The sequence below is a fragment of the Podarcis cretensis genome (assembly GCF_951804945.1).
Source record: "Podarcis cretensis genome assembly, chromosome: 8".
Taxonomy (NCBI): domain Eukaryota; kingdom Metazoa; phylum Chordata; class Lepidosauria; order Squamata; family Lacertidae; genus Podarcis; species Podarcis cretensis.
Window position 1 is genome coordinate 64,424,265 of NC_137177.1, and position 27,423 is coordinate 64,451,687.

A 27,423-nucleotide genomic window follows, 5' to 3' on the forward strand; every position below is an offset into this window, starting at 1 on the left:
ATTCACAGCAACCAAGAATTTTGGAGATCTATAGAGAGGACAGAAAGAGAAAAATTCAATTACAATTTATGGTGATGTGCTGAAGCCAAGGGGTCTGCATCTGGAAAAAATCAAGCACTGAATGCTGATCTATGCTTGTTGAACTAAAGAACCTTAAAGGTTTCATCTGTTTTCTGCAGGTTAAAAATGACCAAACCCAAATCAGTTGGAAAGATCCGGTAATGAAAAAAGAAATATTAAATTAAAATTCAAAACAACAGAACCCGGAAGGCCATGTGTCACAGGATTGTTTCTATATATAAACAAAATCCAAGAGGTATTAAAGCTCCTAGCCTTCCGGCTAAAAATTAAGAGTGCGGAATAATAATTTGAATATAAATAAATGTTTGTGAAGCTCCTCATCAACATATTTACCCTTCACAGATTTTCATTATGTAAAAAGTCATTCAGGAAGACCAGTGGATTATAGTCCTCTAAATGCTTTCTCTCAATACGATTATGTTAGTCTTTTAATGCAGGCTGAGGTCTGAGTGGAATAGTAGGGCTACACGTGAGCAGTCAGCTGCAGTCTACAGTACAACTGGGATTACTGAAGAATGACTGCTTTCTAAATCTTTTGTGAAATTGTGCATGTGCCAAGTATCTGAATAACATTACAGCAAGGAATGAGAAGTCAGTCTATATGAAAGTATATTGCACAGATGAGATGACAAAACTTCATGTTATAATTCCACCAGGCACATTTTGCACAGCTAAGTACTGCATACAGACCAGGAATCTTGGTTTAAAACAAACAATGGTAACTTAAACATGCCAGCTATGGTTTGATGCTGGCTCATTTTGAAACTAACCATTTTCTATTTTAATCTGGATGACAACTGAGTTTGTATACAATGCACAACTATGGCTAGTTCTAAGGTGAAGTAAGACTTCACTTTCGTTTATGTACAGAGAAGGGAGAAGGCTGTGAGGCTGTGTCTGAACTGGGCCTTACATTATTTTACTGCAGATTTGAAAGCAAGGCAGGTCTTTATGTAGACATTAATCTTTTTCTTACAAGTCATGTTGACAGAAGGATAATGAGAAATCAAATCAATCTCTATTTTCTTTATTTGGCAAAATCCATATCTGCTGCACGTAAACTCTGGGAAGCCTATATTTTTTCATGAATATTGCAACGTTTAAAAGTAGCTATTAAATCAGAGCCCATCATGTAACTTATTTATTTATCTCTTCTACAGTTGGCAAGGAAAATAACATTAATACAAAAACCTTAAGAATGCAATATAAATTTAAGAAGATTTTAAAATAATTTGAAAGAAATCAAATTCAGAGAACAGTCCAGATTCTAAAAAAATGACTACAGTGGTACCTCGGGTTAAGTACTTAATTCGTTCCGGAGGTCCATTCTTAACCTGAAACTGTTCTTAACCTGAAGCACCACTTTAGCTAATGGGGCCTCCTGCTGCTGCCGCGCTGCCGGAGCATGATTTCTGTTCTTAACCGAGGTACTATTTCTGGGTTAGCGGAGTCTGTAACCTGAAGCGTATGTAACCCAAGGTACCACTGTACTTGTAATTAGGGTGCAGATTAGATTTTAGAACAAAGACTAGGTATATAATAGTTTCTAAATCTCCAGTTATAATGCACTTAGTTAAAGAGGAGGAAATAAAAACAATTTCACTTAGCTACTTCATAGCAGTTAAATGTTCACTAGCACTTTTCTGGAAAAGATGGGAAATTAATTTAAAGGAAATATAGTAACAGGTAAGTCCATGAAGTCACATACAGATGATCCCTTGTTTTGTATTAAGAATGGTTTTTATCCTTTAAGGACATTGAAAAAAACTTTACCTCAAAAATTAAAATATCCGCACATATGTACCGGTAAGTCACTTATAATATTAGGTTATATCTAATGCTAGTTATACCAAGAGTAGACCCAATTAATACACATGACTAATTTCAATGGGTCTGCTCTGCATAATACCTAGCTGGGTACAGCTCATAGTCAGCCGGTTACCAAAAAAACAATTACATAACTTGGTAACCATTAAGAACTGGTACCTGAATTTGCTTGTTTTTCCCTTGTCATGTCTATTGGACTACAGGCCTATGGATAAGGACCGTGTTATTTGTAATTTATATACAGCACCTAGAACATTTCAGGCATTCCATGAATGAAAGAAAAATAGCAATAATAATATTGCAATAAAGGAATACCAAATAATTCTCTACATTGTGGGTTGTATCCAATGTGGTGCTAAGTTAAAGTCCCTTAGTACTGGAAGTACTGGTTCCACCGGCAACATGTTTTGTATTGTTTCACAACAAAATGCAGAAGCAGGTTGCTGGTAACTTTGCTGCATAACCCCATGAGTTGTGCAATGCATTTCCTCTACAACTGTTGCGAATTGGATACTTCTGCTGTGTAACATTAACGTTCCAAAAAAGTGAAAGGGCGAACAGAGAATGTTGGATACAGCCCCATATCTACCATATTTAAACAGGGGAATTTTATACTTGACTATTCACAAGTCAGCTCTACTGAGTTCAATGAACCTTACTAAATAGTACTGCAGACAGGAAATGGTGAGAAATATTAAGAAAAAATTAATGATAAACAGTTTGTATAGCATATAAGAGAAAGAGTGAGCAGATGTTCAGTCTTGCGTGTGTGTCTGATTATAGCTATGCTGGTGTTTTGTCCCAGTTTCCCCCCCAAATGTAATCAGCCAGCTGGCTGACCTCTGCTACTCTGCCAAGCTAGCACCAGAATGAACTTGCAGCCAAGCAGTTTGGTAGGACGCAAGAGCAGTTTACAGTTTTTCAGCATTCTTTTTTTATTTCTCAAGCAATTTCTATACCACCATCCCCCCACCAAAAAAATCACACAGTGATTTACGACAATAAGGTAATCTAAAAACACACGAAACAGAAACATTAAAGCAATAATCCTAAATTACACAATTAACCACATAATAAAAGTGTCTTAATTCATCAGCTTCTAAAAGTCTGAAAAAATGTGAGTTTCTACATGGCATCTAAAAGAACATAAGGTTGGAGAAACACACACTTCAGTCAAGAGGTCGTTCAACTCATGTAGAATCACCAGTGAAAGGGCCCTTCCATGGGCCTCCACACAAACACACTTCATTTAATGCAGGGACCACCAGGTGAGCCTTTTCTGCTGATCCTAATGCATAGGCAGGTTGATATGAGAGAAGGCATTATCTCAGATATTTATGAACATGAATTAGTAAGCACTGAAAGGGGTTTCAGAGTTTACACTCTGTACAAACTGGCATGGTCCAACTCAACAGTAAAAAAGAAAAAGAAAAAACGCTGGTCCATTAGCCCCCACTACTGACAAAACATAGCAAATGCAATCTCCATTTCTCTGAGCTACCTAGTTCCCATGGAAGGGAAGGGAAGTACTGTAATAAAGTGTGGAGGTGCAATTTTGGTATTCTGCTTCCTGGCTTAATTGAAAGACAAATTAAAGGACACCAATCATGGAGAAGCTACTGACTGCATCTCCTAGGAAGGCCACTACTTTCAGGATAGCAGAGATTCTAGGGAAGTGGAAAGATAATCTTTTGGATTTTGACACAGACTTGATTTCTCCTTGGCCATGGTGATCACTGTGCAGTCATGATCTCACTACTTCCTCATCTAAGATCACTCCCCCCAGTTGCTCTTTGCTACTGAGGATGTCACATCCACTGGCCGCAATCTCACTATCAGCTCCCTCTCCCAGACTGTCACAGTCCCATCCAAAGGCTGCAATTGCTTTAAAAAAACAACAACAAGGCCAGGATAGAGAAGGCCAAATGCATTGTGTATTCTGGATCTTCTTAGATGCATCTGTTGGCCTGCAGCCAAAAGCACTTTATGCTGCACTTCTGTGCAGTTAGCCACACTTACGACCATTGATTTCAATGAGCTTAGGGGGTGAGATCAGGGAACAGTGTACAATAATTTCAACTGCTACACTGACTGGATCAGGGGCCAGCAAACCTTTTAAGCAGGGGGCTGGTCCACTGTCCCTCAGACCTTGTGGGGGGCCAGACTAGATTTTGAAGAAGAAAAAAGAACGAATTCCTATGCCCCACAAATAACCCACAGATGCATTTTAAATAAAATGACACATTCTACTCACGTAAAAACACGCTGATTCCTGGACCGTCTGCAGGCTGGATTTAGAAGGAGATTGGGCCAGATCCAGCCCCCGGGCCTTAGTTTGCCTACCCATAGATTGGGTGGTAAAATTTCAAAGCTCTTACAGTAGCATCAAAATGTAGATATGATATTAATAATCTATAAATATACAAACATATGTTTAGAATCATGGGAAGTGTGTGCACTTCAGGAAGCAGGTTGAGGCTCAATCACTACAGGCACACCACATGCTGCCTATACTTGTTGTATAAATTTTCTTTTGGACAGCTTGTCTGGGCCGTGTACCCCAGAGGTCCGCATAACCCACCCGGGGGTCCATGGTATCATTCACATAACAAAAACCACTGAGATATAAAAAATTTCAAAAGTAGGGGGTGCATGGCTTGGCTTTTGAAAAACAGTACTTAGCTAATTGGGAATATACGGATGTATACCCATGTAACTCCAAACAAGTGTTAAACCAAACCAAGGCTCATAAGTAAACAAGAACCCATGGCTTAAGATTTTGATTTGTTGGCAGTAAACAAATCATAGTAAAACTGATGGACATGGTTCACAGGTTCAATAAACCATGGTTTAGCAACATGTGTGAACCAGGCTACAGAGTCACCTTCCCCTTGGACTATAGACAGCATTATAGAAAGGTCACTTTCCAAGCAAGGAAGCAGGTAAGTCAGCACTTTCCAAGAGTCATTATATGTGTGCATGCAGAGCTCTGATCATGTGACACGTGCTGATCCCTCCTCTGCTGCATTGCAGTACTTGAGAAGAGAGTAAACACGAGTCAGGAGGAGCAGTGAACAAGTGGCAGAGAGCTACTGGAAGACAGTGTAGCATGTGCCATGTGGTATGCCTTGCATAAGTTAGCCTGCCACTAGTACTGAAGTAAGCTTCTGTACATGGGATGAGGGTGGAGCATCCTCTTGTCCCTTCCACCCTTCCACCAAGGATGTAAAGTCAATCTCCTGTGGCTGTAGTCTAGCTAACAAAAAGTGATTGGCTTAGGGTCACCTAATGAATGTCATTATTTAGCAGGTATTTGAACCAAGATATCCCAGGTCCTCTATAATTACCTTACTAGCTCTAATTTTATATATATATATATATATATATATATATACACACACACACACACACACACACACACACACACTTTTTAAGAAATTTACCTTTCCCCTAAAGTTCTCAAGACAGTTGCATACACTCCACCACTGTATCCTTATACCCACCCTGTGAGGTATGTTATACTGATTGTGGGCAGATGAATACAGTTCCCAAGTCCCTTCAATTGAAATGCAGGCTGCAATCTCAAACACACACAGAGCGTAAGCCGCAATTTACTTCTGACTCTGACTTTGGCTGCTTCCTTTTCGCTAATGCATTTCACAATGGTTAACTGACACCTGTTTTTAACTCTCTGTGGGTTTTATTGTGTGGTTTAAAATTTTATCGCTGTAAGCAGTTTTGATATATTTTTAATGACGTAGTGGTATATAAATATTTTTTAGAAAAAAATAATTAAAAATGGGCGGCAGCGGCGTATCTTTTGTTTTCTTTGTCCCGGCCTGTCATTGTGAACCTTGTGTACATTTGCTTTCACTTATCCCGTATACTTACCATGCTCATGCCATCTCTTTTTTCTGTTCTCTCCTTCCTTTGCTGTTCTTGGACTTCCACCTTCCTTAATGTGGCCTCATACCTGTTGAGCGAAATATTTGTTTATTTATTACATTTTTATATACGGCTCTTCATCCGAGGATCACAGGGCGGTTTACTGCATAAAAACACAAAATGCGGAACATAATAATTATAATGAAAATACCACACACCAACATATTTAGAAGGCCGAAGATCGTTCAACAGTCGAGGGCTGTTAAAATAACAATACTAATAATTTAAACAATACTAATAATCATTTCAAAAGCTGCTGTCGGGGGCGGCGTTCCCTTTCCCAACACCGGCCTGGCAGCCCTGAGGAGACACCGCGCCTCAAAAGGCGAGGCCGCTGGGTGGCGGAGGCGGCAACAGGCCCGCCCTGAGGAGGCGGGAGAGGCGGGAACGTGAGGGCACCAGACTCACCCTTGCCACCGGCCCCGGAGGCCGAGGCGCGCAACATGAGCTGGCGGTTGCGGCACTGGCGGGAGGCGGCGACGCTGCTGCTGGCGGCAGGCGGGCCGAGCGCGTCTCCCCCTCGGCCCACGGCAGCGGGCGCCTTCGACTACGAACTGCTCCTGCTGCGGCGGAGCCCGCGGAGCGCCTTCCTGCCCAGCGCCCACGTCTTCCCGGGCGGCGTGGCGGACGCGGCCGACTTCTCGTCCGACTGGCTGCAGCTGCTGCCGGGCGGGCCGCGCTGCGGGCTGGGCTCGGTGCGGAGCAAGTGCCCGAGGGCGCCGCTCTTCTCCGCCGAGCGCCCGGAGCTGGGCTCGCCGCTGCCGGGAGACGTGGCCTTCCGCCTCTGCGCCATCCGCGAGGCCTTCGAGGAAGCCGGAGTCCTCTTGGTGCTGCCCGGCCCGGTAGCTGATGCCGCCGCCGCCGCCACGGCCGCCACCACGGGCCCGGCCCGCCTGCTGCCAGCCGAGCGCCTCCCGCCGTCCTCGGAGCTGGCTGAGTGGCGGCTGCGGGTGCAGCGGCAGCCCGGCAGCTTCTTGCAGCTGTGCCGCCACCTGAGCTGCGTGCCCAACATCTGGGCGCTGCGCGAGTGGAGCAACTGGCTGACCCCCGTGGGCCGCGCGGGGCGAGGCGGCCGCCGCTACGACACCGCCTTCTACCTCTGCTGCCTCGGGCAGGCGCCGCCGGTCGCCTCGCACGACGACGGGGAGGTGACGGCCTGCCAGGTGAGCGGGACTGGGACGAAGCCGGGGCCGCGGGAGAAAAGGCGCCCTCTCCTCACATGCTCGCTTCAGACATGAGGCGATTTTGGTCGTCGTTGTTATTGTTGTTGTTGTTGTTATTACTACTGCTACTTCTACTACTGTACTACCAATGCTATTTTTCTAGAAAAAGAGGTGCTGGAACTCATCACGGACGCCTCCCCTTGTTCTCTTTATAATGGCGAAGGCGCCCACCTGAGAGGTGCCAGAACTGAGTTCTGTGGCTGGGGGAAAAGCCCTGACTACTACTATTGTTGTTATTTATTGTTGTTAGCAGGGGCAAGGCACGCCATCTTTACATGCTCAATTCAGACATGAGAAGTTTTATCATTTTTATTACTACTATTATTGTTATATTATTATTAGCCCAGTGGGGAGAAAAGGTGTACTGTCCTCACATGCTTGCTTCTGACACCAGGCTGCTGCTGCTATTATTATTATTATTATGGGGTGGGGGGAGGTATGCTGTCCATTTGCTTCCAACGAGATGATTTTTAAAAATTATTATTATTAGTGTGGGGGAGAAAGCACGCTGTCTTCAGGTTGGAGGCTTTGCATCTACACAAGGGAAACATTTACATTTTTATTAGATTTATGATGTCGCGCCGCCACAGATGTCAAGACGCTGAACAGGACTCCCTCTTTATCCCCAGTGCCCATTTTATCCTCACAACAACCCTGTGAGGTCTGCTAGGCTAGGAGATGGTTACTAACCAGTGGCCACTAGGCAGGAGAGTGCCAGTAAATTGAGCCAGTTGCTGGAAGCCACAGGAGCGGACTGTGCTCTTGGGCTCAGGCCCTGCTTTGGGGCTTCCCATTAGGGGCATCTCCCCAGCCGCTGTGAGAACATGAGGCTGAGCTCTGGATGGGCCCCCTTTGGCCTGATCCAGCAGAGCTCCTCTTACATTAGGCAGATTAGGCTAAGGGATGCTTACTAGTCAGTGGCCACTAGCCAAGAGGGTGGCAGTTTGCCTCTGGATATCAGGTGTCAGGAAGTAAAGAGCTGTTGAGGTCATGTGCTGCTTCTTGTGGCTTTTTCATTGGCATCTGGTTGGCCTCTGCAGGGACAGAATCTTGGGGTCAGATAAGCCTCTGGCCTGATCCAGCAGAACTCTTCTTCTTGGGACTAGCCCAAGATCACTCAGCAAGCTTCATAGCTGGTGGGAAGCTTGAACCCAGATCTTCCCAATTCTGCTCTCTAAATAGCACCCTGCTGGCTCCCTGGCATCAGCATTCCCTTCTCTCGCCTCACATAAAATAGACATTCTCTTCCTTAGACTGCAAGTCTCAGCGTGCTTACCAGAATGCAAGGCCTGCGTAACACAATGGGATTTATGCTCGGTCAAACGGTGATGAACATGTTCACAGTCTGAGCCCAGAGACTGGCAACAAGTTATGGACAATGACCTTGGCCACACATCACTTGAAACTACACCCTTCTGGTGTGTCCCATGTAGGACTGGCAGGATGCCAGGTTCAAGCCTTGCTCAGCCCTGAAGCTCACTAGGTGACCTTGGGCCAATCCTTGCAGGTTTGGGGCAAATAGCAGCTAGAGAAGGAATACTTTTTAGCAAGAAACAATCAAGGAGCCTTGATCTGGATCAGGAGAACGTTTCAAATTTAGTCTACCTGGCTTTTATTTCTTTGTAATAGAAACACCTGTTTTAAGCATTTTTTAAAGAAGCACAAAAAATATGTTGTTTGGCTTTTGGCCTGACCAACCTCATAAGATTGTTGTGAGGGTAAGTAATGGGGTGTGGAGACTGCTGCCTTGAGCTTTTTGGGAGAAAGATGAGATCAAGCTGGAGAATCCATAGTGCAGCCTTTTGTAAAAACTCTGCCCCTAAATATCTTCTGACCTCTCCTTTGTTTTCCCATAGACCTGAAGGCACAGACATCACATTTATTTGAGCATTTAGAATTGTTGCAAAATTATATTTTAGTGCTGAAATGATTCAGGTGATTCAGAATATTCCTTGCAATGGGAATTCACAAACTATGGAGTTCAGCTTATTCTTCATTCTTTTTCAGTGGTCAACGCCCTCAGAAGCTGTTGAACTCTTTAAGTCCCAAGACATCTCGATAGCACCACCTCAATTTTATGAATTCTGCAGGCTCTGCAATTTCACATCACTTCATGATCTGCATAGGTTTGCCTCTGAACGAGCCTTAGAAGGATGTGAGCGTTGGATGCCTGTTCTGATGATTGCTTCAGATGGCCATATGCAGATTTTACCAGGTAGATCAAAATGGCATTTGGATTAGTTATTTTAACAATGATAAGTTTATTTTCATTCTTTGGGAAGAACAAGTACTTTCAAATTCCAGTGCATATTATTAGGATGGTGTTTTGAAGAAGAATTGATTTATTTACAATTTCCCAATAAGGGAGGTCTATTCTGAATTGTCTGGTATTAGCCACTAGTGTAATCTGTGGATCTTGTCTATTATTAGGCTTAATGTTTGCTTCTTGAATGATGTTATAAATATATTTCTATGCAATTCAGTGCATCTTTTCTCATAAGTGAGTCCAGTAGGGTTTACTCCCAAATAAGTGTCCATAGGGTTGCAGCCTTATTGTGCAATCCTTTGCATGTCATTTAAGAAGTAACCCTGACTAAGTACAGTAGGGCTTCTTAATAAATGAGTTTAGGATCTGCCACAATTGTGAAACTAGTGTGGTTCCTTTCATTTAGTATCGTCAGTGTACTGACCTTGACCTCTGTGTGAAGTCTGCAACTGACATAGGCATTTTATATTTTGCCTTGTTAATAGCCTTTTAAAAAGCAAGAAAACTCAGTTACAGGTTTAGCTATAACTTTTCATTACTCAGCAAAGCAGGCAAAAAAGAAAAGGGGAGGATTCAACCTTGAACCCTGCTTCTTCCCAGAGCTATAATAGTTGAGCTCCAGATTTTTAATATTTTTATCTGGCCTGTCTTCCATGGTGGAACTCATGGCAATGTAGACAGAGTTCCCAGGCAGTCTTTTCTTCATCCATAGAGAGGATAGAATAGCCCAAGGCTACTTATCCTAGTAATTGTAACTCTCAGTATAGTATTATGTCTGAACTGAGCATATTTGTATGTGCAGGCTGGGCCTTAAAGCTCTTGTTTCTCTATAAATTCATTGTTCATATTATATTCCTTGGCACAGATAGAACAAGACCCACTTTATTAGTTCATTGAAATACTTGATTACTTGCATTCTTGTATGCCAAGAGAACCTTTATGAAAAATACTGTCACAAAACCAGTTTTGAATCTTATCAAGCCATCCAACAGCAAAATAGTTTAAAATCTCTAGAAGTACCTAAAACGAAGTTCACTGAAATACTGAATATTACATAAAAATTTAAGTTATACATTATATTTTTTAGGTGATGAGCTATATCCAGAAGATCCTGATTTTACAGGAGAAAGAAAACCAATGTTGATGACAGATAAAAAGATTGAAGATCTAATGAAAGACGCCAGTAGACTTCACCGGATAGTGACACAAGACCATAATAATGTTAATATCTATGTGAATATCCAGCCCAAATATAAACACATCAATCCAGTAACAATGGACTTTAAAAGGGGTAATAATTCAGATTGCAATAGTAAATTATAATATTTTAAAAATAGTTTACATATTTTTATATCTACCAACGCAACGGCAGTTCCTGAATAAGCTGCCCTGGGAGCTTCACATCTTGCTAAGCAACATGTATTTCAAATGTAGCTGGAATTAATACATTCTTGTGCCACTTTATCTACATCAAGCCTTGTGTGAATGATTTAGGCTTTCGTTTGTGTACCACAGTAATTACTTCCCTGGCTAAAATTTTGTGCAAATGTGCCAATTCTGGGGTGGACATCTGTCTGCTAAGAACTTGACCTTAATCTACACGTTTATGGATTTAAGGCACTGAAGAGGCAGTGGAGCAATAGTTACCCATGGCTACCAAAGACCATTTGTCAGTATTGGGATAAACTGGTCCTTTATCAATATTATTCAGTATATTGAACTATTCTGCTTTTCCCATTAAAATCTGGAGACACTATGGATGTTTACTCAAAAGTGAAGCTCCCTAATTAGCTGGGATTCAAAATGGCAGTTTAGGATTGCAGCTTTACATGAGCATAAGTTCTGTAAATTCAATCAATAGTGATTATTTTTAAAATATTCAGAAGCTCTGCTTTTGGAAGGCACTTTTCTAGACACACTAATTTGCTAGTGCTGTCTAACAGCAATAGAATTAATTCCATTGTATGGTTGGGTTTTCAGTTTTTATATTTCAGAATGTCAACTGATGTGCATTTAAATTAGCATTTAAAACGCCAAATTGTAATTTATTTTTAGAATTTATTTTAAAAATAAATATTTATTTTTAGCAACATTGCTTTGGCTGTTTTTATCATTGCTAAGATATACTGAGCCATTACACATCTTGTTTTCTTTAAAATTAAGAAGAGGCCCTATTAATAGTTTGTGTGTGTCAGGAGCTTCCTTATTTTTAAAAATATAAAGCTGGAAGTTGAAATTAAAGCCCTCCTATTATATTTCACGTGTGTCCAAACTGGAGCTTTTGAGCTGTGTCTGACTCCTAACTAGTTTGAGGAATGAATAGAAAACTACTGAAAAAGTGTCCTCCGTGTGTGCCAGTTACAAAGGGACTTGGGTTTCCTCCATCCCATCTTCTAGCTGGAATTAAGAAACTGAGACTTGATGTAACATAAGGGGAGGAAGTAACACAGACCAAGAGAAATGTCTGTCTCTTTAGTTTTACGTTTTGGGTGTTGGAATAGCTAAGCAAAAGATAACAAACTGCAACCAAAGCAGTTTTACACAAATTGCCTTGCTTTGTCTCTGTTGTACAAAAGGTTTTAAAATGTGCACAGAAGATTTATTGAACCATCTATATTTAATGTTCCAAGGTATCACTGTGTATATAGTTTCGTTTTTAGAGAAACTATTTACCAATCACACATAAATATTAATCTGGCTTAACTGAACCCTCCGACTATGCAGTATCTCTTAGAATGCTATTACCGGTATATTAGCCGTATTTCAGGTTTGGTTTAAATATTTCACATCTGTTGTCAAGACCAGTTATCACAAATAATATCAGTCTGTGTCCAGCAAGCTCTTGCTCTCAGAATGTCTTCTAAAAAAAACACCAAGCTCTCAGATCTCTATACAGCTGACTCACGACATGCATGGGAGTTACATTTCAGAAATAGTACATAAAGTCATATTTGTGTATACCGTAGTCAGATCCATGGGCGTAGCCAGGATTTTTGTTTGGGGGGGTAGAACTTCAGATATGTATTGATTTTGATTGATTTAGGAGGGCAGTTGCCCCCCTGCTGCCTTTGGCTACACCCATGGTCAGATCAACTCCTTGGAACTTAGGACTTGCCTAAGATGTAGCAAACTACATCTCCCCCCCCCCCCCAATTTTATTTTATTTTTGTGGGAAGTCACGTGCTTTAGATGTGCACTAAGTGCACCTTAAATGTATGATTGAAGAGGATCTGCATTAAGTTTATTTGGTGGCAGTGCAAGTTGTTCCCTTGCTTATACCTCTTTTAACAGGCTCCAAGTGGGGAGGCAAGAGGGAGGCAAAACCTTAAAGTATATTTGTTTCTCCACCGAGCAGCGTGGAGGTTGTGCAGGCTGAGCAAAAGCGGACATGCCTGATGATGGACTATAACTCAAAGAAGATGTTTTACACATGGCCACATTAGTACAGTACCATACATTTAAAGCACTTTGACCAGCCATTATTTCCTGCAAAGAATTCTGGGAAGTGTACCTGATAAGGATGCAGAGTATTGTTAGCAGGGATGGCTGATTCCATCCCTCTTATAATGAAGGAGTTGTTTGTTATAAGAGGGATGGAATCCCTTCTAAATACTGTGCATGTGGATGTCTGTATATAAATACACACACACATTCATTTCCCCCTCAAATTACAGTATTAACAGGTTTTTTATTTAAAAAACCACCACCAGTTGGACAAAAATGTGTTCATGTACACACAGAAATACACACACACCATTTCTCTGCTTAATCAGTTTGTTTTAAAAATGTTAATTGTTGAGATAGAAAGAAGATAAAGCCCCTACCAGAGAAGAATGGCAGATTAAGTTGATGGATTATGCCAAATTGGCAAAAATGACCAGAAGAAACAGAAATCAGGAAGACCAAAAAAATTCATAAGGAATGAGGAAAATTTATTATTTATCTTAAAAATCATTGTAAACAGTTAAAACTGTTAGCAGGACTGGAATAACACTTGTAGTTTAATGGTGAACTTTGGACATAATGGGGATGTATTTTATGTTGGATGTTGGATATGTGGTTGTAAAACTCTGACCTGAAAACCAAATAAACAATATTTTTTAATGTTAATGTTCACACACAAAATTAAGGGTTTTTGGTTTTTTTAAAACCGCGACAAAAACAAAATGGGCCGCCCGTCGCTGGCACGTGCTCCGCCGCTGAGAAGCTGGGAGCGCCACTGAGCATGCGCGCGCGCGGCGGCAGCGGTTAAACAGCCGCCTCAGTTCTGGAGCACGCGGAAAGGAAAATGTAAGTTAACCGCTGCGGGGAGGAGACGGAGAAGGGGCGGGGTGAGACGAGGTGAGTTGAGGAGCGGAGCCGGAGGTTTGCATTTGAGGGCGCGGGGAGGTGCGAGCGGTGATAAAGCAGCCGCGGGGACGAGCTATTCCTCAGAAGTGGGGGCAGCTTCCCCCCCCCCGCGCGCGTCGGGTGGCGGTTACGTATATTTTAATATACGGATACAGGTAGGACACGTGATCAGTTTAGAACCATCGCAGGTGGCCACCTCCCTCCTCGCCCCCTTCCTTGACACCCTAATTTAGCCTTTATTCCCCGCCTTTATTATTATTATTCCCCGCCTTTATTATTATTATTATTATTATTATTATTTAGTCCAGTGATGGCTGTTTTGGGTCTACAACTCCCATCATCCCTAGCTAGCAGGACCAGTGGTCAGGGATGGTGGGAATTGTAGTCCCAAAACAGCTGGAGGGCCAAGTTTGGCCATCATTGATTTAGCCTAACTGCTTGCCACCACCACGCTTTATTATTATTTAGCCTGGCTTTTTACACCTGAGGGGCATTTTTTTTTTTTAAGGACCTGCCTTATTCCCGTGATTGCAAATTGTTACTAGTTGCTTCCTTCACAAATGTGACCGAAAGCAACTTGCAACAACAAACAAAAATGTCATTATTTATACCCCGCCCCAAAAGAGCTGTGATGGTGTGAATGGGCAGCCTGTACCCAGAGCCGTTATATGTGCAAGGCTGTTCTCCTAATCTCAGTAAAATTTATATTCAGTGATTTATTTTGACCTAAAACAGCCATATGTTCTATGGGCAGTTTCCAGTCCTACTGCCCTTTTTTATTATTGTTTAAGATGGTTTGCTGGGGGTTGGGGGGAGGTTTAATTTATCAACCAGTCTGCTTCACGTTACCCCTCTATAATAATATTAAGAAGTGCTCATTGGGGTGTTAGCAGGCTTTTTCGATAGTTTTTCAAATATATGTGATTTCACAGATGTGTGCAGTGCTTTGTAATGTTACATAACCCCTGTGTAAAAGGGGGGTTGCCTCTATAGAGTCGGGGCCCCAGATGCATGTTTGGACTGAAGGCAGGTGCCAAATCAGACACAGTTGAAGAATACTGTCTTAAGTCGTAAAGAAGCTGACTTCTACCAGCTCAGACTGTCTGTCCATCAAACACAATCTTCAGTACCTGTTCATTACATTTCCTTGTTGCATTCAGAACATCTAACGACTGCAGGAAATCTCAAATACGCCTTTGTCCCATCCTAGTAACTACTTTACTATTGTCTAATTTTATTTTAAACATTGGCCACCTTGAGAACTTTGCTTAGTAAGTAGGCAGGCCATCAATATCATTAAAGCAGCAGTATATATTTTTGCTACCTTTCCCTTTCTTCAGGGAAAGCAGGGCAGTGGACCGGGGTGATCTTCAACATGTTTTATGCTTATAATTGTATAAAGTAGATTAAGCTGCCTGTATTCCTTGCTCCAGAGAAAGCTGGCAAAGAGAAGCCTGTACTGCCCTTTTTGTTTGTTTGCTTGCTTGCTTGCTTGCCTGTCGGTTCAACTGATTGCACACCTAGGCTCAACTTCTAGGGGAGCTGGAGCTATACAGTATTAGTTTTTGGGCCGCTGCATTTCTAAAAGGAAGAAAAGCACCTGGACTGTGGCCTGGTTTTATCAGATTGAAAGTTACTTTTAAAGGAATGTCATTATGTAAAAGCAGTTTAAATGCTTGTTCCTTTGTTGTATTTTTCAGAGGTATAGATAAAGCGTCTAAATCTCTTTGATGTAGTTGAAAAAGTCATTGAAGAAAGAAAATGTTTGAAGTGTTTATATTGAAGGTATTGTGGCTTTTTGGCAAGTTTCAGCATATGAATGTTCATTTCTGAGCATAAACCTTGCAGTGTTTTCATAGGACTCTAACTATGGTATACTTATTCATTAGATTGAAAATCCATGGTGCTTTTGGGGCTACATAAAAGGAGGTGGAAGTATTGTAGAAAACGAAATGGAATATAAAAAACTTCAATCTGAAATGAATCTGTTCTACAATAAATTCCACAGATATGTGGATGATATCAAACCATCTGTATTGGAAAAGGGCCAGGTAATTTTATGTACTTTATTTGCTTTAGTGGATATGAAATTGAAGAGGGGGAAAGGGAGGCTAGTGTTGGGATATTCGGTGTACTTTCAATGCTAGTCCTACTCAGAGGAGATCCATTGAATGTCATGAACATGACTTACTTTGGTTCATTAATTTCAGTAGTTCTATTATGAGTGAACCTCATTGGATACAACCTTTTGTGAAAGCACTGGATAACTTTAACAGCAATGCAGGACTCAGCTAAAATGATCATCCAGCCTCTGCTTATAATATTATACAGTACATTTTATATTTGGGTTTAGCTACTTTTGGAAGTTTTTCTAAATAAATTGTCATATTTCTGCCACCTTTTGGGCACTGTATGAAATATAAAGCATGAAATATATAGCACATTACTGGTACATGTAGTTTTTTCCTATTGGTTTTTCCTTATATTCCATCAATTGTCTGCTAATCTCATGTAGATTTTGTGTCAAATGAGAATGGATGTTTCTTTTTCAGGTTTGTGCTGTTTATTGTCAGGAAATGAATTCCTGGTGCAGAGCTGTTGTTAAATCAATCATATCATGTACAGATTATTACCTTGCTGAGTGTTTCCTTGTGGATTATGCCAAGAGTGTCCCTGTGAAAACAGACCGGTATGTTTTAATTATACTAAAGGCAAAGGTTATACACAATGAGAGTACTGCAACCTGGGACTAGCAAGCCCTCTGGAACCTGGAAGGTACGATCAGAAGGTTAATGTCATGTTCTATCACACAAGCCCACTGAGTTTGTGTGATCCTTCTGATAGACCAAAGTGTATGGAGTTGTAAACTCCTACATTCAAATTTAATCTTAACCTTTAACTTGCTGGCTGGTCCGGGGCAAGTTTGTCTTAATCTTTCTTCACATTCACTTCACACAGTAAGCCCCCAACTTAGGCACATTTAACTTGTGCTCATTCAGCTTTAAGCACACGACAAAATAAAAATAAAAAGGGGCAGAGTTCCAGGAAAAATGACTTTGGCAATCCTACTTGCCATTGAACCCAATGGGTTTTGACTATATGCGATTTTGGCTTTAAGTGCAATTCCTGAAAGGTAGTCCCCGAGTAAGTTCCGGGCTTACTGTAACAGCAGACAGACTACATTGTCCACCTATCAAGGACAACAACACTGTGTTATTTACAATTTATGCTTTGTTTATAATAGGAGTGGCCACTGTGGTGCCTTTGTGACGTTTTGGAATACAAGTTGCATTATTCCTGACCGTTGGCCATGCTGGCTCTGGCTGGTAGAAATTGTAGTTCTGAACATCCAGAGGGCACCACATTAGCTACCCCTGGCTTATAAAGTATTAATTTATGTTAAAGGGTTTGTTTTTCTGAAATTTCTGTTTTCAGGATTTGTGTTGCCTTGGAATCATTTATGAGATTACCCTACAGAGCAATGAAATTTAGACTGTATGGTACAAAACCGGCCACACTGCGTGTCAACTACTGTAACGACAAGGCCAAGATAGTGTAAGTACATTTTGCAAGGTATTATGTAAAAGCGTTCTATATTATTTTGGGTTTCTGTAGGACAAGTATTAGGACTTGTAATTTGGGAGAGACATCACCTTGCCAACAAAGGTCCGTATAGTTAAAGCTATGGTTTTCCCAGTAGTGATGTATGGAAGTGAGAGCTGGACCATAAAGAAGGCTGATCGCCGAAGAATTGATGCTTTTGAATTGTGGTGCTGGAGGAGACTCTTGAGAGTCCCATGGACTGCAAGAAGATACAACCTATCCATTCTTAAGGAAATCAGCCCTGAGTGCTCACTGGAAGGACAGATCCTGAAGCTGAGACTCCAATACTTTGGCCACCTCATGAGAAGACTCCCTGGAAAAGACCCTGATGCTGGGAAAGATGGAGGGCACAAGGAGAAGGGGGCGACAGAGGATGAGATGGTTGGATAGTGTTCTCGAAGCTACCAGCATGAGTTTGACCAAGCTGTGGGAGGCAGTGGAAGACAGAAGTGCCTGGTGTGCTCTGATCCATGGGGTCATGAAGAGTCGGACACGACTAAACAACAACAATTTGGGTGACATTCCATGTAGCTACAAGTAGAGCCTGTGAAATTTTCCTATTTTATATTTACTAGGGCCCCATATTTCTTGGTATAAATGTCACTGAGGCAGACTTCATATCTATCCAGTTTGTTTCATTCTCTGAGAAACATTTTGAAGTGAAATAGTACTTCACAAATCTATAATACATTTTTATATACTTATAATAGTGCCACAGTAAAGTAGTCATGTGTGCTTTTTTGTAGCCCTGCTAACCGCTGGGATATAGCAGCTATCCACTACTTCCAAAATCTCCTGAATGGTAAGGAAACAAGGAATAGCATATTATATAATTCCAAATGTATGGGCTAATCTGTTAAAATGTTGAGGGTTTTTTTTTATAAATCCACCAAGAGGCTGGGTTTGGAGACTATAGCTGAGTTGCAGAACAGCTGACTATCTGCAGATGATTCCATGTTGAGTTTCTAATATCTAAGGGAAATGCCTGTCTGAAACCCTGGAGAGCCACCAGTGTACCAGTCACTGGAGAAGGAGTTGGATGAGCCAACAAATTGACTCAGTACAGTGTAAGGCAATGTCTTCCTTAGATAACTGTGCCTGAAGTAAAGAATATTAGTGTACTTAATGTTGGTACAAATCAGAATAACAGAAAAGTGGCATTATTGGTAATTCATAGAATTGTAGAGTTGGAAGGGACCCAAGGGTCATCTCGTTCAACCCCCTACAATGCAGGAATCTCAGCTAAAGCATCCATGAGAGATGGCTACCCAACCTGAAAAAAAAAAAAAAAATGATACCTACTTGCTGAAACTTAGCAGTTCACAAATTAATTGTTGAACAGGTTCAAAGCCCACTGGCCAGGCAGAATTGTCATAACCCCCCTGTCATTATTCTGATGTCACAACAGGGAGATCCTTTAATGCTGAATGGTAATAAACTTTTGCAGAATTCAGCCACATTGTAATTACACACACATCATAGGATTTTAAAGTTTTATCTTGCTTGCAAATGTCTAGCAACTTGACTTACATATGTACAAAAATAAAATGTATCTATTTCTAGCTTCACTGGAGTAAAACTGATCAAATATTTTGAGATTCATTTCTAACGGGTTAACTATCTGTTAATGGCTTCCCAAAACATATGCTTATTGCATTACCTTACTCCAATCAAGGGGCTGCTTATAACTTTTGATTCTTTGGCAAGAATGTAGAAAATCAGTTGTTGTTGCCTCCCCTCTGATATTTCATCCATTTGGCTTAATCAAGAAAGACCTACTGTGGGGAAATGTAGAAATTAGAAGACCTAATTAATGCTCCATTTATTTTTGTTTCTAGCAACCACCAAGGTGGAGGCCAAGTTATGTGCTGTTGAAGAAGACAGTTTTGATGTTGATCTCTATGTCACAATAAAGGAAGAAAAGGTAAGCCAGTCACCTTTACAATTCTGTTTGTGTATAGTATTTTAAAACAGACATCCAGTTTGCCAGGGTGAGTGGCAGCATCTGTCCCTCTCTACTAATGGGGAATAACAGTCTGCCATTCAGCTTCCCTTCTTGTATGCACCTCTTTGTATATGTTTTTAAGAGTAGATCCTTTAAAATGATAGCAGGGGTTGTATAGGGTGATGACTTGCTTTTTTGATAGAAGAGGCTCCTGCCCAAAGCCTCTGAGGGTCCAAAGTGCACGGAAGCAAGGATGCTAGGACACAGGCAAAAACCCTACAAGCATTGGCAGGTAGTCTAGAGGCAGACCTGCAGTAGGTGGGTCAGTTCTGGATCCAGTCTTTGGGTGAAAAAGGCTGCTCCCCTCTGGCTTAATAGAATTACATGGTTTGCCTTTATGCCGCAGCTGATGGGAAGATTCTTTGTGCACATGGCAAGCTACTTTAGGTGATAGTAGCCGCCTTATAAAACTATTTCAGGTACCTCCCAAATTATGTTAGTAATTTTTATCTCTGCCATTAGTAAAAATGTGTCCCCATTATGCTAAACCTTCACATGCATGAAATCTGTTTTCTTCATAGATATGTGTGAATGACGATCTTCTTGCCAAAAAATTTGCTTTCTATGAGGCACCGAAGAGTACAATTAGTGCTGTGGAAGACCAGAAGAGAGAAACACCATTAAGCCTTGAGCCTCTTTCAGAGGAGATCAATCCTGCACTTGTTCTGTGGCCAATGTTGTTGCAAGCCAAGGAAACAAAGGCTTTTGAAACTTGTGAGTATGACAGATCTGCTTCCCAAATGAATAGACAGGATGGAGCATAGTGGCAAGGGTGTTCCTCTCCTTGCTGCTTTTCCTCTACAGCTCCTACCCCACTTGTTCCCTATTGGCATAGTACAGATCCTTGGGGTGGGCCTTTGCTATTCACCTGGCTTATCAGTACTGGAACTGCTGTCATTTACCAGAGGAGGGGCAGCACAGCATGGCAGTCAGTGCAGGTGTAGCAGCAGAGTCAGTCAGATGCTCCTATGTGACATCAACCTCAGCTTGCCCCTGTCCCTCAGTAACTGGCAATGACCCTGAAGTTGGTAAGCAGCACCATCCTGCTGTGCTCCACAGACTGTTACTGACAAAAGAACCTAAAAGAGAGGAAACCTAATCATACTCCTCAACCAATGAAAGCTTCAGTGTGATTAACGTTCACTTAAGGCTACCAGGTGACTGCTCAAAGGTGGCTAGATTTTTGAAAAAGTGTTTGTTGAGATCTCTTTGATAACCACACAAACAGTTACTCCATCCTTCTAGCTTTTGAAACTCTGTATGGAAACAAATGAGATTTGAAAAGCGAAGAACTTACATAAATTCCCAAATCTGGAAGATCTTCCATCTTAATAAAAGTTGCATTGCTGGTACTCTAGGGTTTGGCATACTGCCCTTCTTGAAAAAATATATCATAAACAAAAATAGTTAAAGGAACTGCTCAAATGATTTGTTTTTATTTTTTTCTGTATGTCATAGTTTTATTTATTATATGTGTCACCAGTATATGGAAATGTCTGGCACATCTAAGACTTCAGAGAACCATTTTCCTCAATAATGATGGAATGTTACAGGTGGAGAATATTTTTATTTGTAAAAGGAATTTTGTATAAGTCAATACTTTATTATCCCTTTGGAGCTGCACTGTATCTTTGTACTTTTGTCCTTCCGGGCTGTAACACTTTATAGTTTATATTTTTATTTCGTTTCTTTCATTATGTTTGGACTTTTTAACAAAACCAAGAAAATACTAAGTAAAGGAAACTTACAAAGAGGAGAAAACTCAAGCTTGATGTGATAATGTCTCAAATTGGCATTATTACACTTTAAGCGAATAATGGAACATACTGCATTTTATTTCTTTTAGGTGCTTCTGCTTCTGATGACGTTAAAAAAACAGCTTGCAATAATTTGCAGGAAACTGATTTAGCCAGTGAAGAAACAGAGCCAGTGAGTGATTGTAGCAAAAAATTAAATTTGCTGTTTACTATTCAAATAATACTTGGGAAAAGTTGGAACTGGCTCACTCCAGTGCTTTGAGCATTGCTTGAAGTATGTGTGTACAGATTCACCTGTATGCATTACTGCTGTTAGCCCCTCTTACACAGTGCTTGTGACATGACTGTTGGTAAGTGGTTCAGCTTTCAACGTGCCCCACCAATTCCCAAATGCTTCCGGATTTGTTTTCTCTCTTGGGGAGGTGTCTGATTGTAATTAGGCTGGGGGCAGTCAGGGGCAAAGAGTTAAGGCCCTCATTCATTCATTCATTCATTCATTGACCTCCCTGCCAATTTAGATACAATGACTGAACTGGAGGCCACTCGACTGACTTCAGGTCCAGTGTTGGACCATTTCGATTGGATACTCCCTACTGATGTGGATAGATTCCTCCAAGTTGGTAGGCCCACCACCTGCCTCCTTGATCCGTCTTGGCTGATTAGGGAGTGTCCAGATGTTGTGCGGACCCCCCTGGTTGAAATTATCAATTTGTCCCTTGACACGGGGACATTCCCAGGGGAACTGAAGGAAGCAGTGGTGTGTCCACTCTTAAAGAAAACTTCATTAGATCCCTTAGACCTATCCAATTACCACCCAGTTTCAAATCTTCCATACCTGGGTAAGGTAATTGAGAGAGCAGTTGCTGAACAGCTTGGTAGGTTTATGGAGGAAACATCGGCATTAGATCCATTTCAGTCCGGTTTCCGTCCTGGTTTTGGGACGGAGACGGCTCTGGTTGCCCTAACAGATGATCTCCATAGACAACTGGATCGAGGCGGGTCAGGACTGCTGATCCTTTTAGATTTGTCAGCAGCCTTTGACATGGTCGATCATGATCTTCTGGACCACCGCCTCGCAGACGTGGGGATACAGGGCATAGCCCGTAACTGGTTGTGCTCTTTTATCTCTGGTTGGGGACAGAGGGTGGCACTAGGGAGGGAAATGTCGTCGCGCCACTCCTTGGTGTGTGGAGTGCCGCAGGGCGCAATTCTCTCCCCGATGCTTTTTAACATCTTTATGCGCCCCCTTGCCCAGATTATCCGGAGCTTTGGGCTGGGCTGTCACCAATATGCTGATGACACTCAGCTCTATCTGCTGATGGATGGCCACACCAACTCGGCCCCTTACACACTCACCAGATGCTTGGAAGCTGTGGCTGGATGGTTTCGTGCAAGCCGATTGAAACTACAGTGGTGCCCCGCAAGACGAACGCCTCGCAAGACGGAAAACCTGCTAGACGAAAGGGTTTTCCATTTTGGAGGCGCTTTGCAAAACGAATTTCCCTATGGGCTTGCTTCACAAGACGAAAATGTCTTGCGAGTTCCTGCGGGTTTTTTTCCCCTCCCCCCCCCTTTTTCTAAGCCGCTTATCAGCTGATCCGCTAAGCCGATAAGCCGCTAATCCGCTAAGCCGTCAATGGGCTTGCTTCGCAAGATGAAAAAACCGCTAGACGAAGAGAATCGCGGAACGGATTCTTTTCGTCTTGCAAGGCACCACTGTAAATCATTCGAAGACAGAGGTCCTATGGCTAGGTCGGGATGGCATGGGGATGAGGGACCAACTCCCTTCTCTTGCGGGCCAATTAGTGCCATTGCCTTCCATTAAGAGTTTGGGTGTAATCCTTGATGCCTCCCTTTCCATGGAGGCGCAAGTTACAGCAACAGCCAAGGCGACATTTTTCCACCTTCGCCGCATCAAGCAGTTGGTCCCTTACCTTTCCCGCCCCGACCTGACCACAATGATCCATGCGATGGTCATCTCCAGGCTTGACTACTGTAATTCGCTCTATGCGGGGCTGCCCTGGAAGCTGTCCCAGAAACTCCAGCGGGTACAGAATGCTGCAGCGAGGCTCCTCACGGGGTCTCTGCCATGGGAGCATATTCACCCAGTGCTTTTCAAGCTGCCCTGGCTCCCGGTGGAGTACAGGGTCAGATTTAAGGTGCTGCTTTTGACCTTTAAAGCCCTTCACGTCCTAGGACCCTCGTACCTACGGGACCGCCTCTCCTGGTATGCCCCACGGAGAGCCATAAATAACAACACCCTAGTGGTCCCAGGCCCTAAGGAAGTTAGATTGGCTTCAACCAGAGCCAGGGCCTTTTCAACTCTGGCTCCGGCCTGGTGGAACGCTCTGCCTCATGAGACCAGGGCCCTGCAGGATCTGATTTCTTTCCGCAGGGCCTGTAAGACAGAGTTGTTCCACCTGGCCTTTGGCTTGGAGCCAATTTGATTCCCTCCCTCTCGTTTCTTTTTTCTTTTCCTTCTCCTCCTGCGATGAGGCTACATTTTAATATTTTAATGTTCCATTATTTTAATGTTGTATTTTATTTTTGTTTTTAAGTTGTAATCATTCATCTTGTTTTTATTATTGCTTGTAAGCCGCTCTGAGCCCGGCCTTGGCTGGGGAGGGCAGGGTATAAATAATAAATTATTATTATTATTATTATTATTAGTATTAGTATTAGTATTATTCTCGTGCCATTGTTCTGAACTGTGGACAAACCATACTTACAAGCCATGGTTTGTTGTTGATTTATAAACCTTGGCTTACATTAATCATGGCTTAGTGTTTTGTGTGAACCCAGCCGTAGTCTTGCTACTCTGTTCTTAGTCCCCTCATTCATAACTTGTGACCAACAAATCAGAAGCTCAGAAAAGCCGGTTGAGCTGGAGGAATACCTTTTAAGTGTTCTTGGTCATATGACCTGTCTACCTTCAGTGGGGGGCCTTAACCCATGGTTGCCTTGGAGTTCTCCAAACACTAATCCAATAAGGAGCAGTCACACCAAGTATTCAGTGCTCTCTTCTTTGACAAATTATGTTTGTATAGATAGGATGGTGAAGGTTAGTTGCAAATCGACTTCACAACTGAGCCAGCTGAGCCACATGGCCAGTGGCGGAGGAAGAGGAGTGCAGGGGGAGTGCCATTGCGGCTGCCTGCACTGGGCACCCCGCCACGCCCCTGGGATGTGTGCCAGCCCCGCCCCCACCTGCTCTCCGCCCCGCCCCCCCGGTGCCGGAGCATGAAGCTCCACCACTGCACATGGCTTTGAGATATTGCTACTGATGCTGCAATAGAGGGACGGAAGAGTAGCTTGATACAATCGCTCGCAGATGTGTTTTGTGTTGTGGGTGAGAAAGCCTGCATTTTACTGTGTTCCAAAGCAGTGCAATGTGCCTTACTCTCCATTCTAGTCTTATAGTGAAGTAGCTCCAGCCAGAAGCACAGAGGTGCCCTGTTTCCTAGGTCATAATTAACATAACCCTGGGATGTTTTTGTCTGCTTACTTAGGCTGTAATGGTGCCGGTTCCTCCTTTAAAACAAGGCATAACTGTTTCCTTGCAGGCGGATATACAAACAGACAGGTTTGTTTTCACCTCTAAATCTTCTATTCCTATTCCCTTACATAGGCAAGGGGCTGAAACTATATGTAAAATAAAATTAAACTTGCTGATTGTCAATTTTAGAGCACAATTAATCTGTTTAAATGTAAGTAGTTTGACTCATTTGATCATTTTCCTGCACGGGAAGAAGGCATGTCTTCCGTTTGGCATATTTGTGAAAATAAGATAATTATCTTATTCAAGTTTATCATGTTTTTGTATACTAAAGTCATTATTAATATATTCCTGGTTGATAATTAGTTCACTTCCAATACATCTTGCTTTTTTGTGCTTTTCATCATTCCCACTGTGGCTGGAATCCACGCAGTCCTGTGTGTGAGCAGGAGGTATTTCCAGTCACACGTGGGGTAGGGACATTTTCATGCCTTGTGTGCGCCCCCCATCCCCCCCAAAAAAATCCCCAGTTCACATATTTTCCACATGCAGCCAGTATTTTTACAGGCATGAGTAAAGTTTTATCAAATGATCGTGTGTTTCATTTTAGCACCTTATGTAAGGAAACTACTAAAACACAAGAACTGGAGAAAGATCTTTATGAGAAAAATATTGGTGTGAAGTAAGTTTTCTTTTATCTTGAAGCTATACAAATACTACATAAATGGAAATGCTACCTTGAGACTGAGTTTTTTAAAGTGTTTTATTATAAAATGGCATAAGCTCTCATAGGCCGCAACCTCCTTCATCAGATGCTGAGTTGAAACATGGATATTTTGTTATATTAATATGTCAGGCAAGAAGAAGCAAAGTGGATCTCCTACAATGTCTGCAATGTTTATAACTTTCACTCTTGTATATGACTCATTACTTAGAGCCAGATTTAACTGGGTTGTCACTAACTAAATTCTACTACTGAAAGGCAGGGACTAAAGTTAGTTGTACTAATTACCGTATTTTTCGCACCGACCCCTCTCGCTCTCCAGGCTTCAGGAGAGCCGCAGCGCCAGCCCCACAAGGTCGGGGGACAGCAGGGAGGCGGAACGCTGCCATCCCGCTGTCTCCCGATGTGGTTTGGAGGCTGACGGCGGGGAGACGCGTGCTTCTCCCCGCTGCCTGCCCCGCAAGCTCCGGGGACAGCTGGGAGGCGCAGCGCGTCTTCCCGCTGTCCCCGGACCTGGTCTGCAGGCGGGCGGCGGGGAGAAGAGCGCTTCTCCCCGCTGCCGGCCCCACAAGCGCCGGGGGGGGGGGAATAAAACATTTTTTCTTTATTTCCCCCCAAAAAAACTTGGTGCGTCCTATGGGCCAGTGCGTCCTATGGGGCGAAAAATATGGTAATTTCAGTGAGTCTGATCTGAGCACAACTTGGTTGAATACGATTCCTCATATTCTTGCTGGTGGTAGTAGTCAGTAAAAATTTGTGCTTTCTAGCAACCCCGACCCTCCCATAGAGCTGATGTAACTAAGCACTGAGACAATCAGCAGATAGCGTGTCTTTTGTGGGGATGTTTTATATAAGGTGCAAACTATGCAGTAAATGTTTTGGGTGAAACTGACTTGGTATCTGATGATGTTTTTAATTGCTAAACAGATATTTGTTCAAGATACTTAGTTTATCAATTCAAAACAAGCATTATTATTTGATACTAGCCTAGTGGTCTATTCCTTATGCTAAACATAGATTGGAGCGGCCCAGATGCAAATCCTTGCTCAGCCATAAAGCTTACTGACTGATTGGCCAAGGTAATCACCTCTCAGCCAGCCATGATGCCTTTGCTCTTTGTCCTCAGTTGGAGGCAGTACTGTAATGCTTCCTAATACCAGTTGCTGGAAATAACAGGAGAGGAGAGTGCTCTTGTGCTCATGTTTGGTTCCTTGATTTCATACAGGCATTTGGTTGGCGACTGTGAGAACAGGATGTTGGACTAAATGGGCCATTATCCTGATCCAGCAGACTATGTTTCAGCTCACAGGGTTGCTGTAAGAATAAAAAAAAGAAATAACTATATATGCCATCCTGAGTTCTTTGGGAGAAGGGCTGAATAAAAGTGTAATAAATAAAGGATTTTAAGTTGGCATGTGGTGACAAACTTTTTTTAAAAAAGCAAACTTGTATATTTTCAGGCTTCTACAATTTTTAAATCCTTTGAAAGCTGTTGATGGACAAGATGAGACCAAGGTATTTCAACTAACTGTTGCTTTTGGCAGATCATAAACACTTTTGGACCGTTAGTGCCATTTAAATATATAAATGAGCTTTTAGAATTTTGGTTTGTTTATCTAGTTTTTTGAATCGATACATAGTGTACCTGCCACTTCAGAAATTGCTACACAAACACACACACACACACACAGAGAGAGAGAGAGAGACACACACCTATTTTACAAATTTCTGGATGATCTCAAAACTGTCCACTAATGTGCTTTCCGGATTGGAACAGGAGGACTATTTGAAAATAGAAAGCAATTTGGGGTTATCTTAGAATTTGATAGCTGAAGGTTGAATATGTTTCAGAATCCTAATTGTAGCACTGGTACTCATGAAATCTTAGTGATCCCATAAATGACATAAATTGTTTTGTGCTTTTCCTAAAGAAACAAAAATATGGAAACATTTGCAGTGAGGTAGAACATTTTAATGCAAATCATCATGTATCCTGTCTGTTGCAGACTTGTGTTTGTTACCTTTAATTTTAGAAACTACAAATGAATAGTAGTGCATTCCGTCCTGCTGTCCTTAATAAAAAAATGGAACCGTGTTTATCTCTTGAAACAGCACCACTGTTTCCAACTCTGAAAAAGGTAATATT

General features: G+C 42.1%; 2 protein-coding genes across 8 annotated transcripts in view; both read left to right on the forward strand.

The window, feature by feature from the left end:
• Positions 1-6,265: 6,265 nt before the first annotated feature.
• Positions 6,266-11,432, forward strand: NUDT19 (nudix hydrolase 19). Its single transcript, XM_079987994.1, has 3 exons — positions 6,266-7,016; positions 9,084-9,291; positions 10,430-11,432. The coding sequence occupies exons 1-3, from the start codon at positions 6,297-6,299 to the stop codon at positions 10,663-10,665; spliced, it is 1,164 nt and encodes a 387-aa protein (XP_079844120.1). The 5' UTR covers positions 6,266-6,296; the 3' UTR covers positions 10,666-11,432.
• Positions 11,433-13,509: 2,077 nt separating this feature from the next.
• The window catches only part of TDRD12 (tudor domain containing 12), a 75,234-nt gene continuing 61,320 nt past the window's right edge, over positions 13,510-27,423 (forward strand). For 2 of the 7 annotated variants that reach the window (XM_079988083.1, XM_079988084.1), the window contains exons 1-13: positions 13,510-13,683; positions 15,393-15,477; positions 15,582-15,743; positions 16,245-16,381; positions 17,128-17,247; positions 18,042-18,097; positions 19,134-19,219; positions 19,822-20,014; positions 21,147-21,229; positions 24,567-24,640; positions 25,164-25,235; positions 26,738-26,792; positions 27,311-27,415. In XM_079988083.1, coding sequence (XP_079844209.1) covers positions 15,454-15,477; positions 15,582-15,743; positions 16,245-16,381; positions 17,128-17,247; positions 18,042-18,097; positions 19,134-19,219; positions 19,822-20,014; positions 21,147-21,229; positions 24,567-24,640; positions 25,164-25,235; positions 26,738-26,792; positions 27,311-27,415 — 1,167 coding nt within the window. In that variant the 5' untranslated portion in view covers positions 13,510-13,683; positions 15,393-15,453. Of the gene's footprint in view, positions 13,684-13,825; positions 13,848-14,941; positions 14,964-15,392; positions 15,478-15,581; positions 15,744-16,244; positions 16,382-17,127; positions 17,248-18,041; positions 18,098-19,133; positions 19,220-19,821; positions 20,015-21,146; positions 21,230-24,566; positions 24,641-25,163; positions 25,236-26,737; positions 26,793-27,310; positions 27,416-27,423 lie in introns of those variants that run through there. The other 5 variants (XM_079988079.1, XM_079988082.1, XM_079988078.1 and 2 more) reach the window with 5 other exon arrangements.